This window comes from Vicugna pacos, chromosome X, assembly GCF_048564905.1.
Source record: "Vicugna pacos chromosome X, VicPac4, whole genome shotgun sequence".
Lineage (NCBI taxonomy): Eukaryota > Metazoa > Chordata > Mammalia > Artiodactyla > Camelidae > Vicugna > Vicugna pacos.
The window spans coordinates 8,870,706-8,889,070 of record NC_133023.1 but is presented as its reverse complement, the minus strand read 5'-3'; the positions used below and the strand labels follow the sequence as shown (position 1 = coordinate 8,889,070).

Here is an 18,365-nt window from a genome sequence, read left to right as displayed (position 1 = left end):
AAATGAACCACCTGCATCCAAATCTTTGTCTTAAATTCAGCCTCTGGAGGAACTCAGAGCCAAACGCTGACCTTTCACATGTGGGATTCTGTGTATCAGGGGCTGCCCCCCTGTAACAAAGAATAAATAACTCATCTGTTTCCAAGTGTATTTTGGCACAGGTTAAAATAATAAACAATCATTGGGCATGATTCAAAATATCTATAGGTAGATTTAAACTTGGCAAAAGTAATAGCCTTTTAATTATGCGACAACCAAGCAGCACTGGAGTGTGATGACACTTTCTGCTACTCCAGCCACCCGGGGGTGCTGTGACTCCCTGCCTCTCCTCCTGGGGTCCTCTCATGCCCTCCAGTAAAGTTCCCTCTTCAATGAATTCTCCTACACAGGGAGAACTTGTTGAGATCCTTTATACACCCAACAAAGACTCTGCTTGTGCGGAATCACAATGAAATTCAGGACGCCGTATTGAATCCAGCAGCCAAGCAGCTCGCTTGTCTCCCAGAGAACAGATGGGGGTGGCATCTTGGTGACCAGGAGCATGGACACATTGGTGGCTCACATACTCAGAGAGGGCAGACTGGGGCAGGGATTTCAGGCTTCCAGAAATAGTCTGAAGCAGGAGCTAGGAATTTAACTAAATATGATTTTGGCTTAATTTAAAAAATCTCAGAAAGCATTTCTTTTTAATAGTTTCTAGAGCTTGATCATCAAAACAGGTGAATAAGCCATTACCATAAGATAAAATATACTTCTGCAGAGCCATACTCCCAATGAGTCACTGCTGAGTCTTTGACAATCCTGTTTGTGAGACCAACTGACAGTCAATGAAAAATTGACAAAAAGGAAAACATCACCTTGAGGTGTAAAATCCATTATGAACGCGAGCACTGCCTTTAGTGGGGCTGCCCTGGGCTGCGGTGAAGGCACTTGCAGGGCTCACGGACAGCGGAGCTCTGGGCCGGGGGCCTCTGCTCTCACCGGCAGCGGGAACACCGGGGAAGGAATTCACACACCTGAGTTAGAGTCTCCTGTTCGTGAAGCAAGAGCAGCTTCGTTCCGGCCCCTTCTGTCCTCTGCTCCAGCATGAGGGAGAAGTGTTCGATGCCTTTGATGGAGAGCTTCTCTTGAAGGGTTAAGATGACATCCTTACAGAGGAAACAATGACAAGATGCCATCAAAATCAAGGCAGCCGGCTTGTGGAGTTTACCATAACCGAGAAGTGTTATACAAATGGCCTTCAGATCTTTACATTTTTGTACCTTTGATTAATTCTAAAGCTTGCTGCTCCGAAGACCCCCAAAGATACAGAAATGAGGCCGTCCCTCTCTTCTTGCCCTTATCCTGTCCCCTCCGACCTCAGATATTTATGGAGTTTAGAAACAGAGAGGCAGCCAGGTGAATGGATGGAAGAAGAGCTTGCTTATCACCTAAGGTGTCAGAAAGCACATCAAAAGATTGTGCAGTGTACTCAGCTCAGTTCCCCCTCTTCTAAGTGCTGCGGCAACTGCACCACCCCTGCAAGTGGTCTACCCCAGGTTTTTGTAAAGTACTCCCTACATGCCAAATCCAGCCCACCACCTGTTTTTATAAAGAAAGTTTTATTGGAACACAGTCATGCTCATCTGTTTATGTACTGTCTCTGGCTGCTCCTGGACTCTGCATCGGCACAACGGGTCCAACAGAGACTGTGTGGCCTGGGAAGCGATCTGGCCCTTGACAGGAAAAGCTTGCGGTTGCCTAGCCTACCCCTCCGTAAGAGCACGTGGGAATGATAAGGAATGTGGGCTCTGGGAACAGTCTGGCTTCCACTCTGGCTCTAGTGCGTATTTGTTGGCAAGTTACTTAACTTCTAGGTATCTTAGCGTCCCTACCTGTCAACTGGGGATAATTCTAATACCTGCCTCGGAATAGACACCAGGTAAGGAGACATCCTTACAGAGGAAACACTGACAACATACGATCAAACTCACTAATGGGCATATAGACACTAATGGATAAATGAACTCATACACAGAAAGCATTTAGTCTAGCACTGCTTGGCACGGAGTCAGGACACTATCACCATCTACATATATTAGCTTTTATTTCAAATCTCTGGGGAAGGTAGAATGAGCAAGCTTTGTCAGCAGTCCTTTACAGGGTTAACTATCAATGATCAGAAAGGTGTTCTACACACAAGCCCAAGTTCACGGCAACACAAACAAATGTCCTCAACCATTACTTTTTCCATGTACCTGAAAACTAGTACATGGTCTCTCTTCAAAGATAATCTTCAAGGTGCTAAACATCCCACGGAACAGTGGTTTCAGTCCAGGGAAATTTTGCCCCACAGCAACATTTGGCAATTTCTGGAGACATCTTTGATTGTCACAGTGGGGTTGGGGAGTCAACCGGCAACAGGGGATGCTGTGAAGCATCTCACGACGCACAGGACAGCCCTCACAACGAGGAATTATCTGGTCCAAAGTATCAACGATGTCAAGAAAGAGAAACCCTGCCATACAAAGATGTTTTTTTTTTTAATTGATCTTTCTGAGGTTTTGATTCTTCTCTGTGGACCTTTTTCAATTTCTTCTGACTTCTTTAAAACAAAGCACCCAAAAGAATCATTTGACAGAAATTCCTTGACTGTTGCCTATCTTGAATTTCATAAAAAGACACCCGGTTTCATAATTTTTGCTCAAGGCCCAGAAAAGAGAAAACAAAACCAGCCTTTGTGCGGCAACGCATACTTTATAAAACAATCTCCTGGGTCACCAGGGAGGACTCTCGGCAGCCGTGGTTTTTCCCTATTGCGACTTGGTAAGCAAGAATTTTGGCAATTTTTATTAAACCGTGTCACCGCCCTTTCATACCTCTCCTATTTCTATTTTACGCCTATGTGCTTACGTCTATTGTGATAATCAGGCTGTTAGGAACAAGATAAGGTCACTTTAATTTGATGTGAACTCTCTGTACCGCTCCCCCGTCTTCTCATTGTCATCCTTGGGGAAATCAAACTTAGTCTGATGTGGGTTCCTATCATAAAGAGGCCAGAGGGAATTAACAATAGGGCTCACCTTTAAATTTTGATTTATTTCTGTTAAGAAGCCATTAAGATGCAAATCTTTACCAGTATCTTTGGATGGGTAAGGGGTCCAATGGCAAGGAGATTTTGGACCAGTTGATATCACGGAACAACCCCTAGTGTCAGAGGGAGCTGTAATAACGTAGCTCTGAGGTCAGGGGTCTTCAAACTACAGTCTGGCCCTTTCATTTCAAACCTGGCCATGGCCATTCATTTACATATTATCTGTGTAGTGAAGGATTAGTCTTGCCTAAAGAAAGGTTTGCCTCTTTGCTCCTGGCTCTTGCCCTTGGAGTCTCCCGTCTGATAGGGGTGTCTTGTTGGCCACGGGGGTCTTGGGCTACACTGGAGAGTCTATGCTGGTGATAGGACTTATGGTGGGACCTTGGGCCATTTGGTAAAGTTCATCTCTGGAGGAGCGGGATGCAAAGGTCAGCCGTGCAGGTGGTCAGCTGTGTCTAAATGGTCAACTCCCAATAAAAATTCTGAACACCGAGGCTCGGGTGAGCTTCCCTGGTTGGTGGTACTCCATGCATATTGTCACACATCGGTGCGGGGAGAAATAAACACTGTTGCCTTGACTCTCCTGGGGGAGGATGGCTGGATGCTCCTCGCCCGCGCTCTGCCGCCCTGAGCACCTTTTTCTGATGTTGATTTTAATCTGCAGGCTTTCGCCGTATTAAACCATCAGTGTGAGGACAACAATGTGCTGCGTTCTGGGAGTCCTTCAAGTGAATTGCTGACAGTGAGGGTGGTCTTAGGACCTCCTGAATCCACTTGTCTCTGGCTGCTTTTGTGATACAATAACAGTCTAGTAGTTGCAACAGAGAGCAAATGGCTCACCAAGTCTGAAACACTAACTCTCCAGCCCTTTCCAGGAAAAGTCTGCTGAACCCTAGGTTAGTTGGTGAATACTTAAGAGTAACATTTCACCATAAATTGATTTTGAGTAGGAATAAAGGAAAAGGACTTTTTCAGTCATCACCACTGAAAATTTGCAGTCTTGTACAGAGGAAGTTAATATTTCATCTGCAATGATTTGAGGATGTTTTCAATGCTCCATCATCCATTTAATACTGTCTGCTCTGTTACCTGCTAATTCACTACCTATTTAAAGCAATTCAAAACAAGCTGCTTGGGGTATCACGGCAATATGTAAGAGTGCACAGTGAGTGGGCCTTTGCAGAAATGCTTTTACTCATAAGGTCTGTGCTGATTAATTGAAAAAAAAAAGGAGAATGAGGGGTTGACTAGTGATAGACATTTTTAATACAAAGTTGATGTTCTCTTGATACATTATTGTACAGCTCATCACTAGCTACCTTTTTTTTTTAACCTCAATAAAATCTTTCATATTGTGCCATTTGAAGAAAGCCTATTTTAGGCTGATGGAACATTAGGGAGCAATCAATTTCTGAATACACTTTTGTCCAATAAAAAAGAATATGTACTTCTTTTTCCCCCAGGAAGGAACATGGGGGGAAAAAATGCATATGCTTTGTTCTAATATCCATTAGGGAGAACTCACCTGTGGCTCTGAATTAATAGGATGGCTTTGTAACGCTTCCTTTCCACCCCTTCGCCTAAGAAGCAGGCCTCAGTTCTGACTTTTCATGTATCATTTCCATGAAAGTGGTTCCAGCAATGAAAAATAAATGTCATTTTTACATAATTCTACCCCTTGTTTTCACTGGACACCAAAGCAGCATTCAATTATCAGCTAATATCTTCATCGTCTCAGTGGCTGCCACTGCTTGAGAAACCACGCTGGCTTTGGGCGGGTGCCAAGCCTTCTTGGTGACAGTCACGTGATTTTAATTAAGCTGCAGTTGCATGAACATGATTTGTCCTATAGTTCACGACTGACGGCATATTATATTGTTTTGCAACACACACATACACACACAGCAGAACCTTCTTAAACTTTTTGTTTGGGTTTGTGTTTAAGTATTCACACGCTACCTTATTGGGCAGTGACATTTTTAATACAAGTTGGTAATAAAAAAATCAGAAAAAATCTCAGCACTAAATGGGTAGTTCTGAAGGAAGGTGCTGCCACACAAGACTCACGGTGGGACCCCCGCGCCGTACCTGGCAGCGTCCAGGTATGCAGCTCGGCGGGTCCTCTTACCTTTATAGAGGTGCTGCAGTCAAAGCGGAATGATTTGGTCTGCCCATTTTCCAGATAGACTTTCAAGACATTTGGCATAAAAAGAAGTGAATTATCCTTAACAGTTTCCTATGTAACCAAAACAAACAAAAACCAAAACCAAACCAAAACAAAACAAAACAAAAAAAGAGAGAGAGAAGGGAGTGGAAGTCAGTCAAATTAGAATTCCACTCTTTGCAGAAGCAGCACATATCTGTAATTAATTCTAATCACAACATAAAAAAAACATCAAACTCTCTAAGGCCAACCAAAGTATCCCCTTGGTGATACCTGAGTTCAGGTGTTCACAACAAAGTTCTTTTCTAGTTGCAAATAACTCAGTTGATTCAAATAAAAGATCTTTTCCCATCAGAAAATCAATCAGATGAGGTTTTTTTTTAATTTAAATCCAAGTTTCCCATTGGGAAACACAATTACAGAAATAATTCCTTTGTAATTAAACCACAGTATTTGGGACCACAGCCCAGACTTCAGCAGAGCAGCATGTCTTGAGTAGAACGAGGACCAGCAGTGATGATGGTGATATTCCATGTTTCATGCAATGTTTCATCTGATGTTATGTGATATTTCATGTGATGTGTTTCATGTGATATGTTTCATGCTTCATGTGATGTTTCATGGCAGAGGTCATGATGGCGAACCACAAGCATTAACAAGGTTCAAGTTTAAAGTAATTTTGTGAAGTGATTTTTTTAACCCATTTAGAGATGTTCCTTAAATTCGAAGGGGGCATATGAGGAACAGGTTAGTGTGTGCAAAGAATAAAATATAAAATCTATAACAAACAGATCATAATATAAAAATAAGTCAAAAAGAGATGCTTGAAACACAACCAAAAGGAAACAAAAGAAAATATTCCTTTGAATTTTCTCCTTAACCAGAAGTAAGGGGAGATGAAAGGGGGAGCAAGAAGACATGCTGGGTAAGTTCCTTGAATCCTTGGAGTGGATTGCATTCCTCACGTGTAGTGGGTCATGAAGTCACAGGAGTGGCGAGGAAGTCAGTAGTCATGAAAGCTTAATAAGTCCCTTGTTTTACTGATGAGGAAACTGAAGACGAGCTGTCCGGAGATTAGCTAACATCCTCCAGCTGGTCCAGGAGACTCCAGTCCCTAAGTGGGTCCACAACATGTTGGCCCATGCCTTTCACTTCGTCCGTTTCTCTCTCCGACTCCCCTGCCCTCCGCTCTTCTCCTGTGTCTTCGCACAGGACTTTCCTGCTACCTATTTCACGGACTTAATGTGGCTCCAAGTCTAGAAGGAAGGCTATCCAATGACTCAGAAGAGCAAGAGCAGACTAGAAAGGAAGCTGGTCACAAAGGCTGAGGGGCAGACCCGAGACCGAAAGTCCCTGCCATGCCCAGGCCTGCGGTGACGCAGTGAGGCCACAGGCGATGACCGACCCCCAGAGCGGTCCCCACATACCAGCTGCCTCGAATGAGTTCTGTTATATCTAGGGACAAAGTGAAACTGCCACAGCAGCTTCTAGCATCCTGTTCTCTCTTAAGATGCATACACTGATTGCCCAATCTTGTGCTCAGAAGCTTGAGAAAACACGAGGTCAGTTTCCTGTGACCGCCTGTGTTATAGTTATCCCGCTGAGACTGGAACTAACAGCCTTAAACTGGGCCAGCCTTGTTCTGAAATGATGATTATGGTAATTCTGCCTCCAGAGGCATGGGGAATCACCGAGGTGAGTAGAACAGACCATGGTGTGAATGGGGGCAGAGGGGATGAGGCGGGAGCTGGTCGCTGGAAGGATAAGGCCACAGCTAAAACGTGCGCGGGCGCCATGGTGACAGCCTTAGCCCCCACCCCACAAGCATCACAACAGTTGGACAGATTGGCCAGCTAACCCCCCGGACTCCACGTGGGGCAGCTGCAGGCCAGCAACCTTTGACTAGAAGACACTTGGACTGTGAGTGCCCTGCCCAGGATGTGCAGGCCTGTATCTTCAAATTCAGATCCAGGACCACCCTCAGGGAAGAGTCCGTGGCCCCATCAAGCACGTCATGGATGAGATTTTATCCCTGTGAGTTATGTAAACAACAAGAGCAACAACAAAAGCTGGCATCGCAAAGGTCCAAAAAATACACATGCGCTAGAAGACAGTTTTCTAAAAATGAAAAACACTATGCTAAATTCTTTGCAAAAAAAAATTAAGAATAAGCATTCCATTGACACTGGCATTATTCACTTTGAAGATCAATTATGTGCCTGAGTAATCAGGATTTCTATCAAGACCAACTGATGGAGGTCTGGGCAGAATTTCTTCATTCATGGTTGCATATAGGAAATGTTTCCATCATTCAAACTTCTTTCCATTTTGAAAGAATAGAGACATTTTATTTTGGGTAAGCAAAAACTTAGGGGAAGCCCTTCTCAAAACACAGAAAGGGCTGTCATATGGAAGAACATCTGAGTTGGCAGGATGGGGAGAAATAGGTGACGGTTTCAAAGAGGCATATTTTACTCAATATGAGGCAAAGTCAGGGATTTCAAATCAAACCAACTCCTTTGCAAAGTAATGAGGTCTCCAACACTGGAAGCATTCAAGGAAATACCAGACTACGATGTATTCTGGGTCTGTTAGAGGAAACACAGTGAACACAACTGGTGATCCCTCAAGCCCTTTACAATCCTAAGAGTTGACCCCCTTGTGAAATCCATCAACCAATTCTGCATCGATCATTCCAGTGAGGCAACTGGCTCTGCTAAGTGCAAAGCTCTGACCTCAAGGACTCTGAGTCACCAGCAGGAGACTGTCAACTCACCGACACTTGGCCATTGATGATGACCTCCTCGGAGAATCGCACTTTGACTGGATTGGACTTTAACCTTGCCTTTTTTGCAGCACTGATAAATGCTGATTTGGGAGACTAGGAAAAAAAAGAAAACATGTGATACGATTACTGGTAACATAAGACCAACCTTGTAATAGTTGTTTTCTATCTTTAGCCTCCCAGAAGTTTCTAAAGAGTGTTCAGCGCTTGCTCAATTCAAGGGCTAAGTACAAATTATGGATGCCATTGAAACCCTGTTCTGCTCATAAAGTAGTAAGTTTGATTTAGTCATGAACCAGAACTGTAAACAGCAGGTTCCATGTTCTTACTGAGCACATTTCCAAGAATATTATAAATGAGAATTGTAAAAGTACATAAACCCTGCTTTTTAACACAGAGCTTTGAGTAGTGTGGAAGGTGGGTGGTGGTCAAGTCTCACGTTGGGCTGATGATAAGCTGATTATTAATTATCTATTTTAATAAGATGGAGAAGAATCACTGATAGTTCTGAAATGGTGTATAATCACATTGTTATTCACATTAAGGGCATATGGGCATGTGAGCAGGCAAGTGTGTACAGACACACACACACACACACACACGCAAGTGCAACACCTTCCACAATTCATGTGCCCGAAACTTGAGTTTCAGCCTCTTTTTGGTAACCTGTGATCCTAGGACCTTCCTGGTCAGGGTAGAGAGGAGACTTTGACTTAAAATGGGAATTCAGCTTCCAGTTCTGCCTCACCTTTTAGGTTCCTTATACTGTCTTTCATCGGAAAGAGGGGCTGAGGGATTCAGTTGGTCTCCCTCAGAAATGGAAAGCACAATGAGAAAAGCTGCTTAGATCTAGAGCTATGATCTTGGTAAACTGACATCCTCCAAGAAGTATCCTCGTTGCATAGCTTTTAAAAAATTAATTAATTAATTGAAGTATATTCAATTTACAATATTGTGTTACTTTCTGGTGTACAACATAGCAATTCAGTTATACATATTTATATATTCTTTTTCATATTTTTTTAAATTATAGGTTATTACAAGCTATTGACTATAGTTCTCTGTGCTATACAGTAGGATCTTGTTGTTTATCTATTTTAGATACAGTAGTTTGTATGTGCTAATACCAAACTCCCAATTTATCCCTCCCTCGGCCCTTTCCCCTTCGATAAAGGTTGTTTTCTATGTCTGAGAGTCTGTTTCCGTTTTGTAAGTAAGTTGATTTGTATCATTTTTTTTTAGATTCCATGTATAAGTGATATCATATATTTGTCTTTCTCTGTCTGAGTTATTTTACTTCTCTAGGTCCACCCACGTTGCTGCAAATGGCATTATTTCATTCTTTTTTATGATTGAGTAGTATTCCATTGTATACATACATATAAACACATATATGTATACTACAACTTCTTTATCCAGTCATCTGTTGATGGACATTTAGGCTGCTTCCATGTCTTGGCTATTGTAAATAGTGCTGCTGTGAACACTGGGGTGCATGTAACTTTTCGAATTAGAGGTTTTTTCTGGCAATATGCTCAGGAGTGGGATTGCTGGATCATATGATAACTCTATTTTTAGTTTTTTGAAGTATCACCATATTGTTTTCCATGGCGGCTGCACCAAATTACATTCCCACTGTCTCCTTAAATAGTTTTACCAAAGCCTGAGGAAGGGAACTCAGATCATAGGTGTCTACTATGTTGAAGGCATGTCTGTGTATTTTTTAAAAGGACTGCATTCTCTATTGAACCTAATATAGACTTCAACATTTAGCTTGAATCATCCAATTGCTATTTTATAGATTAAAATGGCCCAAATATTGGAAATTGTACATGGATCAAGCTATGGATTTTCATACTATGCAGCCCTAAGGGACTGAGGCTATTGTGTGAAGAATTCTGGTAGCTGACTCTGGAATCAACACAGAGGCTCAACCTCCGTGTATTGCATTAATCTCAAAGCACAAAAAGCAATTAGGGTGTCCTATACTTTGAATTTCAAGTGGAAAGGGAAGAAAAAAGGATTCCCATCTTTGTCAAATGCAAGTATACTTGAGATCAACTTAAAAATAATACGATGGAATGGATAAGTAAAATGTGGTCTAGCCATACAATGGAATCCTTTTCATCCATAAAAGGAAGGAAGGTCTGATACACGCTACAACATGCATGAGCCTCGAAAGCATGTTAAGTGAAAGAAACCAGACACAAAAGGCCACATACTGTATGATTTGATTCCATTTGTATGAAATATCCAGAACAGGAAAATCCATAGAGACGGAAAGTAGGTTTGTGGCTGCTAGGGGCTGGGGAGGAGCGAATGGGGAACGACTGTTTAATGGGTACAGAAGTCAATAGTTAGCAATGGTTGCACAAGACTGTGAGTGCACTTAATGCCACAGAATTGTACAATTTGGTTAAAATACACATAACATAAATCTACCATTCTATTGTAATAAAACAAAACCACTGTTGGGGAAAAAAACATGATAAAACATGCGCACGTGAATTCCTGCGTGGGGTTCTGCCTCAATACTGAGAAAACCCTGTTATTTCAAAAGTTCCCCTCCACATCCATCCCCTCCTTCGCTCTGAGCACTGTCTTAGAGGACCGGATGGATAGACGGGTCACCTCCAGAGTTTCAATTCCTCCATTTATGCAACTGTTTTCAGAAAACAGCTGCTCTTTGAAAACAAAATGAAATGAAAGAAAAAACAAAAAAAACTCCAAATGGCTGCTCCTCAGAAGAATTGCTCTGAACGCGCTCAACGTGACTTTTAAAAATCCTGGTGTAGAGCCGAAGGGATGTCATGGTGGTGTTCTCTTAGGGATCGTGGCAATTATAGGGCCAAGTTTAGTCATGATTAACGAACAAATCATACAGTAGTGAGTTCATCTGCTTTGGATATGCCATATTTTTTTTAGCTGAAGGGAAAACATTATTCTCCTGTAATGATTTTAATCAGCAGGCGATATTTATATCGGTACAATGAGCTTAGCGCCAGTGAAGCGGCTGTAATAAAGCTGCCCACAAGAGACACTGCTAATTAGATGAGATGTCTGAATGCGGTAACGCCTCCCTTCTCAGCATTGCTGGGGAATGAAGGATTGCACACGTGTTCAATGTGCCAGATACTAAGGTTTACCCCTTATGCGTCTGAACTTTTCAATGTACTCTTTTACCACACTTTTCTAAAATCATCTACATAATTTCTTGCTTCAATAGAAAAGTACATTTAACAGAATTTAATTTTGTATGCCTCTCGTTGGATGTAGAATCTTAGAATGCAGTGAGGTTTCCTTGGAAGTACAGTTATACATTCCTAAAGCAAGTGGCCCCATATAGCAGAACTTGCCAAGCTGGGGATGCTTGTCTCTTCTGTTTGTAGCTGTGACATGCCCACCTCTTGGAGCCTCACTTCTGTATTTATTTACCATGCCCTAATGACAAACCTGGTAATCTAGGAAAACCAGAAAGGAAACTAGATAGCCAGGGTAGTTAAGTAAGTATTATTCTGTACACATTTTGAAGTCAACAGACTTGGGATAAAAGTCAAAGAATCCACACAAACGCATTTTTCTTGTTCTGGATTTGTGACTATTTCATATAATTGACACACATTTTAAAAATTACTTTTTGGTAATAAAAACATAAGCTCTTCAAGTCTGAAGGTTACTGAATTAGAATCAACAGAGTAATGGCTTCTTCCACTGGCTGGAGTTACTTCTGGTACATGGGGTATGTAAACCAGTCATGACTGCAGTTTTGACTCTGATCTCTCTTTGTGGCTCAAAAACAAAACAAACAAACAACCCCCCCAAACAAATAAATAAACAAAAAACAACCTGCACCACCCAAAAACCTGATGAATTAATTCTTAGCAAGCTTCAGACCAATAGATACTGATCACAAGCATTTCATATCCTGTGGTGGAAATGACAAGTCATTACCATTTAGAATAAGCAGATTCCCCTGCTGTTAATTAATTTTAAGATTAGAAGATCTTTAATCAACCCCTGTACCTCTCCCCAAATTTGTTATTGCTAAAGTGGCCACGATAGATGGCTGACATGCTCCTGATGCTTTTAGATACTCTTAGAAGTCCCTAGAACAGAGTTTTTTTTTTAAACTACATAAATAAGATAAATCTCTGAAACTGAAGTGTAAAGTCTTGAACTTGTGATCCCTGTAGCTCTACAATACTAATTATACAGTAGGCATTGAGTAAATACTTAGCGAGGCCTAACTAGCCCACCATTATCTCTGCATGACTTAGTTTGGAGTTCCCCTGAAGCACATCCCAAGACGAGGATTCACAGGCAGGTAGCTGACTGGGGGACGCATGGGTAGGTGAGCAGGGGAAGGGAGACACAGAGGGTGAGGAAGCTGACGAAGCATTCACTGTTAAGTCAGGCACCACTGTGAACAACTGGAGGTTAACCCTGCTGGGAGCCTTTGGGAAACAAGGTGGGACACATGCTTCAGGGTTATGCTGACTGCGGAGAGAGGGAGCTGGGGTATTTACCCACCAGCTCCTGTCAATCAGTGATGAAGGGGCTGCTCTTGCAAGAGTGATAACTCCTAACGAAGTGCTCCTAGAGCACTTCTGGCTTCATGACCATGATCCTGTGGCCAGAAAAAGCCCACAGGCAAAGCATCAGTGGCACTCTCAGCTGAAAATTGGGCCTGCATGCTCAGCATGATACATGCCAAGGGGATACATGCTGCATTCTGAGAGCATCTATTGTATTGGAGCTTCCATGAGGAGGTGTGTAGCCTTCCTTGGGTATGTGGAACACACTGGAAGGTAGACAGGAAATGAGAGGTAGGCAAGGGGGTCTCTGAGCTCTCTGGCCTAGAAGAAATCTGATGGAAGGTGAATCAGGGTAGCTCAGAGACGCCAGAACTGAGAGTGACTTAGCCTGAGTCCCACTGAATTGGGGCTGTGTGAGGGGAGGTTACAGAGACTCTTTAAATACTCTCTGTGTCAGGTAATGTTGGACTGGAACGTTCTGAAAGTCCTAGACTTGGGAACTATGGAAAGGAAAGAAGGAAGCAGTTGATCAAGAAAGACCTGTAATAAAAAATGGTAACAGTACAAGGAAAGAAAGTGGTCCATCAGAGCAGAACAAACAAAAATCCACGAGTGACCCCAAAATTCCTCTTCTAAAATTCCATCCTGAGGAAATGCTACTAAATACAGAGGAAGATTTATACACAAAGCTCTTCTTTGTAGAATTATTTATAATACAAACACATTAGAGACAGGATGAATGGCTTAATCACGGGCGTTGGTTAAGTAAATCTTGGTTCAGTGAAATGTTTTACAGCCATCTGTATAATGCTTATAAAGAACCCTTGGTGACATGCCAAATAAAAGTGTGCATGTAATCTGATCTCAGCCACTGACAAGGCCTTGGACCAGAAGACTGGAAGGCAATAGGCCAACATGTTTATACTGGTTGTCTTTTTTTGAGGAAAAGTTCTGCCAACACATATTTTTCTGCTTCTTTATTTCTTTCTGTACTTTCATAATTTTTCTCTAAAAAATAAAGTAAAAATGGTGGAGAGAGAGAGCCCCCTATAATACTTAAAATAGAAGGCAAAAGCCTGTTAAATTCTTATCAAACAATTTTGGGCATCCTGAGACTTTTCTCCCAGGCCCACTTGACCTGGGCCTCAGAGGAGATTGATTACTGTGGCCGGGACACGTTGGGGTGCCCTGGGAACACGTGGAATATGGCAAAAAGGTGTAAACACTGGCTCTCTGTCTTGACTGGATCTTATTATGCAGAAGAGGTACAACATCAAAAATGCTGACCAGTAAGGTGTAAATAAATTAAAATGCCAATTTTTATCATCTGTAATAAAAGTAGAATTTATGGACTTCTTTTTGGTCTTGGGGATCATTTGTTTCTGTCAATCCTGGTTGCCAAGAGAATGTTTAGGAAATAAATAAAATCTTGGGGAAAAAAATTTTTTTAAAGCCATGAGTGTGCTTGTAGGAAAATCCAACTGCAAAAATATAAGTAAAAGTTTGTGGTCTCTTTTCCCATTTGCTCTCCTCTTTCCATTAATGTATTTAAGTAACTTTGTGGAGTTTCAATTCCTTTATTTCAACGCTTACAATTCAGAGAAGGAAAAAGCCATTTTAGACTGGATTGGTAAGAGGGAAGACTTTAGGTGGGACACAGGTTCCCGAGTCGGGTGATTTTGGTCCCCAGGAACATTTAGCAATGTCTGGACACATTTTTGGTTGTCAGCACTCAGGGAGAGGATGCTCCCGGCATCTAGTGGATGGAGACCGAGAATGCTGCTGAGACTCGAGAGGTGAGAAGGATTTGGCTAGGTTGAGGAGGAGGTGGCGGGTGGAGCACGTGTTGGGCATGTCAGGAAAGCTGGTCAAAGGAAAGTCAAAGATAAGCACTCACCTACAATGACTGGCCGGGACTGAGTGACTCTGCTGGCCATAAGAACAAGCAACACTCCTAAATGTTGGGGCTAAATGCTGACTTTCAATAGAGCACAACAGCAGGAGCCACCTGAGCTTCTAGAAAATTCCAGGCTATCTGTTAAAAGGAACTTCCATGATTCATGGATAGTAATGAGTATCCATATGAGTCACACAGAATCAAAGGGCAAGCAGAGCAAGCTGAGCCACAAGGCAGAACCTTAACTTAAATGCAAAATCCTCTAAGTTTACCGCGTGGGATCAAAAGCTACCCCATGTGCAAAAAGGCCCTGGTTGGGAGTAAAATGGGTCTGATCTTGCACTGCTAATAGGTTATAAAGTGGGGGAGAGAGAATTCAGGAAAGACAGTGTAAACTCAAATTCCATCAGGAATTTATAGTTGGCCAATCACTTGTATTACATTGACATTGGCTTCCCCAAAATGTATTTGCCCACCGAAGAGAAATGAGGAACTGTGGATAGACATGAAGCAGGAGAGCGCGACAACTGGGTGAACTGAAATGATCTAAAAACACAGGAGCTAGGCTTTCTGTGGAAGGAATCTTGAAGTCACGAGGTGGTGGAGCAGGGAGGCCCTTGGGTGGGATGGCATCTGACCTTCTTCTTGTACAGATGAGAGACTGGAGTTCTGAGCCGGTGTGGGAGTCCCCTGTGAAACTGTTAGGAATCAGATCTCAAATCTTGGTTCTTTTACATCCTGCTCTTTCCTTAGATTTCAAAACCAAATGTGTGTGTGTGTGTGTAGGTGTGTCAAAGAGATGGGACTAAAAGTTAACAGTCGATATGAAACTGCACTTTTAATATCTGTAGTAATGTCCCCACATGTCATAACCTGTTGTCTTGGTTAGTTCTAGTTGTGATCTTATCCTATCTTGAATACATGTTTTTTTCCTGCCTTTAGTGCCTAGCCTATAGCACTGAGGAGGAACGAGGAATCTCACTGGGGTGACGGAAGTGTTCTCAAACCGGATGGTGGTGACAACTGTGTACCTCCATAAACTTTACAAACATCACTGAATTGTACACTTACGATGGGTGGATGTTACAGTATGCAATTCCACTATGATAAAGCGGTTGGTAACAAAATCATGGGAACTGAAGGCAATACGATTTTCATCATTCCCCACCCTCCTGACCAAGGCTGCTGAATCCAGCTCTGACGGTCACATGAGCTCTAAAACTCACCTCTAAAGCAGGTCTCGCCGAAACGTTCAATGTCTCTACCGAATTATTTAGAGGCGGGGTAAGAAAAACAATCATGCTTCGACCTCCTACAATTAGATATTCCCATTAGATTTGTGACCCTTGAGCTGGAAACTTAAGAATCACCAGAAAATGCTTGCGTTTTGTGTCATTTCCAGATGTGACACTTACACAGGACTGAAGAGCTGGTTTTCAAGATATTTAGGAAGCACATTACTTTCTTGTCTCTGCAGTGAATGGTTTGTTATCACAGAGTACCAAATACAACCAATCAAGATGCTTCAACTGGTACTGTGAACGCCTACTATTTTTCTTTGCTGTTATTCATCAGAGGGGAGTGAGAGGAGGAGACGGAAGCCTGGGATCACGCAGTGGCACTTTTACTCGCAGGATACTTACAGGATAAGGCTGAATGACAGTGAGGAGGATCGATTCTTTGCAGCTCCTGTAAGAGGGAAAAACAACCATATTTATGATGTGCACGGAGCCCGGACTCTAACAGCGACAGTGTTCTTCTGAAACGCAATGCGTGATCGTTGGCGAATGTGCCCTGGGCTCCCAGGGCAGAGAATCAAACAGCTCAGAAGTGGGCTTTCAGACCGCAGCGAAAACCAGAATCCAGCGTTCACCCAGGGTCACAAACAGCCCGGTGGAAAGCTTCCCTTTCAGTTTATGTCGGGTGATGTTATCTGCGAAGCCCAACAGCAGGGCCCTAAAATCAAACACTCCCAGCGAAGACAGATTTTAGAAGCCTCAGCTCAGTCTCTCAAAATGGATCCTCCCCTTCTGATTTCCCTTTAGCTGCTTAAAATGGTCTGTGGAGTTTTCTGGAAGGGGAGAGATTTTTAAAAATTCTATCCATTCCTTGAACATCATTATCTTTGAAAAAACGTTTAAATTTTTTTTATTTTTTTGTAATTTATTTTTAGTGGAGGTACTGAGGATTGAACCCAGGACCTTGTGCGCACTAAGCATGTGCTCTACCACTGAGCTGTACCCTCCCCCCGATCATTATCTTCTTAGGGTCAGCATCATTAAAGAAAAAGGTCACTGGAGGTTTCTTAGGTAAAAACAGCATCCCAGCAAACGTGACTTCCCACACTGTGGCTTTCAAAGGCTGTAACAACATCACCTAGGACCTTGGGCAGATAAACGTTTCAAACGGGTGCTCACTGGGAAACAATGCTCCCCACAGGGAACGCTTTGTAGCTAAGAGCAGCACAATGTAATATAATGGTTTATTTAATTTCCCCCCAGTAACCCAAACCTTTCAAACAACTCAAACCCCTGGGGAAAAATCACATTATGGGTTATAATAGTTTTTCTTCCTTCCTTCCTTTGTTTCTTTTTTCACCCTGAGTAGAGGAGAGGTTAGCTGCCGCTGTGTGGAGGGGCTGACTTTTTCACTTAAGGTGGTAATTAATTACCTGCTTTTGTGGTTTCCCGCCCCAATGACTCAAGCAAAGGGGATGTGTTGTAGTGCTGTTCCCTTGGAGAAGCCACTATGAACTGCCTTTCTAGCATGATGTGCTCGTCTGCCCCGGACTGTGAGCCCATTGCCTGGGGTGGACCATGTGCTACTGATGTGCCCCCAGCAGCAGTGGGCGCAGGCCCTGAGGGAGGCAGTGGGAGGGGGAAGGCGAGGAATCAATGGAGAGGGCAAGGAGGACTTGAACTCAGGAACCTGAAGAAAAATCAGAATATTTAAGGCTGATGGTGATGGTGGGGAGGAGAATACCCTACTGACAGTGGCCCATAGGCTTCCATCGGGTCCTGGTTGCCAAGGGTTGGCAGAAGACCCCAATAACTGGAGTGGCAGCCAGTACTCCCGCTGGATGGAGTAACAGAGCAACAGTGTAGTCAAATGACAAGTCAGTGGATAAGATGAACGATCATGCACTGCTGCTGGCCGTGTAGACATGGGTAGCAGTTCCAGGGGGCAACCTGGCACCCTCAGGAAGACTTCAGTGTTACAAGCACTATGACCCAACCATTCCACTCCAGTTTATATCAAAGGAATTCTGCCACGAGCCTTTCAGGGAATGTGAGTGAGGATGCCCCCTGTAGTGGAAGCACTGGAGGCCAGGTGGGCGTCCACCGCTCGGGGGGTGGGCGTGTGAAGGTGTGGACAGTGGAATGACGCGGCAGGAGAATCAGGGGCTGAGGTGTGCATGTTGGGTGAAACTTAAGAACGTAGTGTCAGAGACAGGATGAGATACTGAACTTAACACCATTTACAAAAGCTCAAAACCCATGTCCACAAAACAGCAACACGCATTTGGAAGAATGTAAGCAAACATGACAGGATACATAGGAAACATACTAGAACGGTTTGCTCTCGGGGGAGATGGGAGTGGGGGGGTGAGCATAAACAAATAAAACCAGACAGGGGCCTTGCATGGGTCTCTGATGATGATCATTTATAGCATGGATTTATGAGTTTGATTAATCCAACTCTGCACCTGTGATTTTTCAAAAAAATTTATAATTTGAAATAGGATGAAGAAATCTGGGGTAGTCATATGTCAACACACTTACAAACTGTGTAAGAAGAGGGGCTCTTGGAGATGTCTAGAGTGATCCCGAATTTGCTCAAGACGATGGAGAACCAGCCTCCCAGCTCTTGGGGCCGCCTGGGTGGGTTTACACAGCCCCTGGGCTCCCACC

General features: G+C 43.1%; 1 protein-coding gene across 1 annotated transcript in view; it reads right to left on the bottom strand.

Moving 5' to 3' along the window:
* FRMPD4 (FERM and PDZ domain containing 4) overlaps positions 1-18,365 on the bottom strand; it is a 662,468-nt gene that overhangs the window by 27,838 nt on the left and 616,265 nt on the right. Inside the window, exons 5-8 of the mRNA XM_031671152.2 lie at positions 16,098-16,143; positions 8,014-8,118; positions 5,202-5,309; positions 1,017-1,148 (exon numbers count right to left, since the gene is read on the bottom strand). Of these exons, the coding sequence (XP_031527012.2) occupies positions 1,017-1,148; positions 5,202-5,309; positions 8,014-8,118; positions 16,098-16,143 (391 nt within the window). The remainder of the gene's footprint in view (positions 1-1,016; positions 1,149-5,201; positions 5,310-8,013; positions 8,119-16,097; positions 16,144-18,365) is intronic.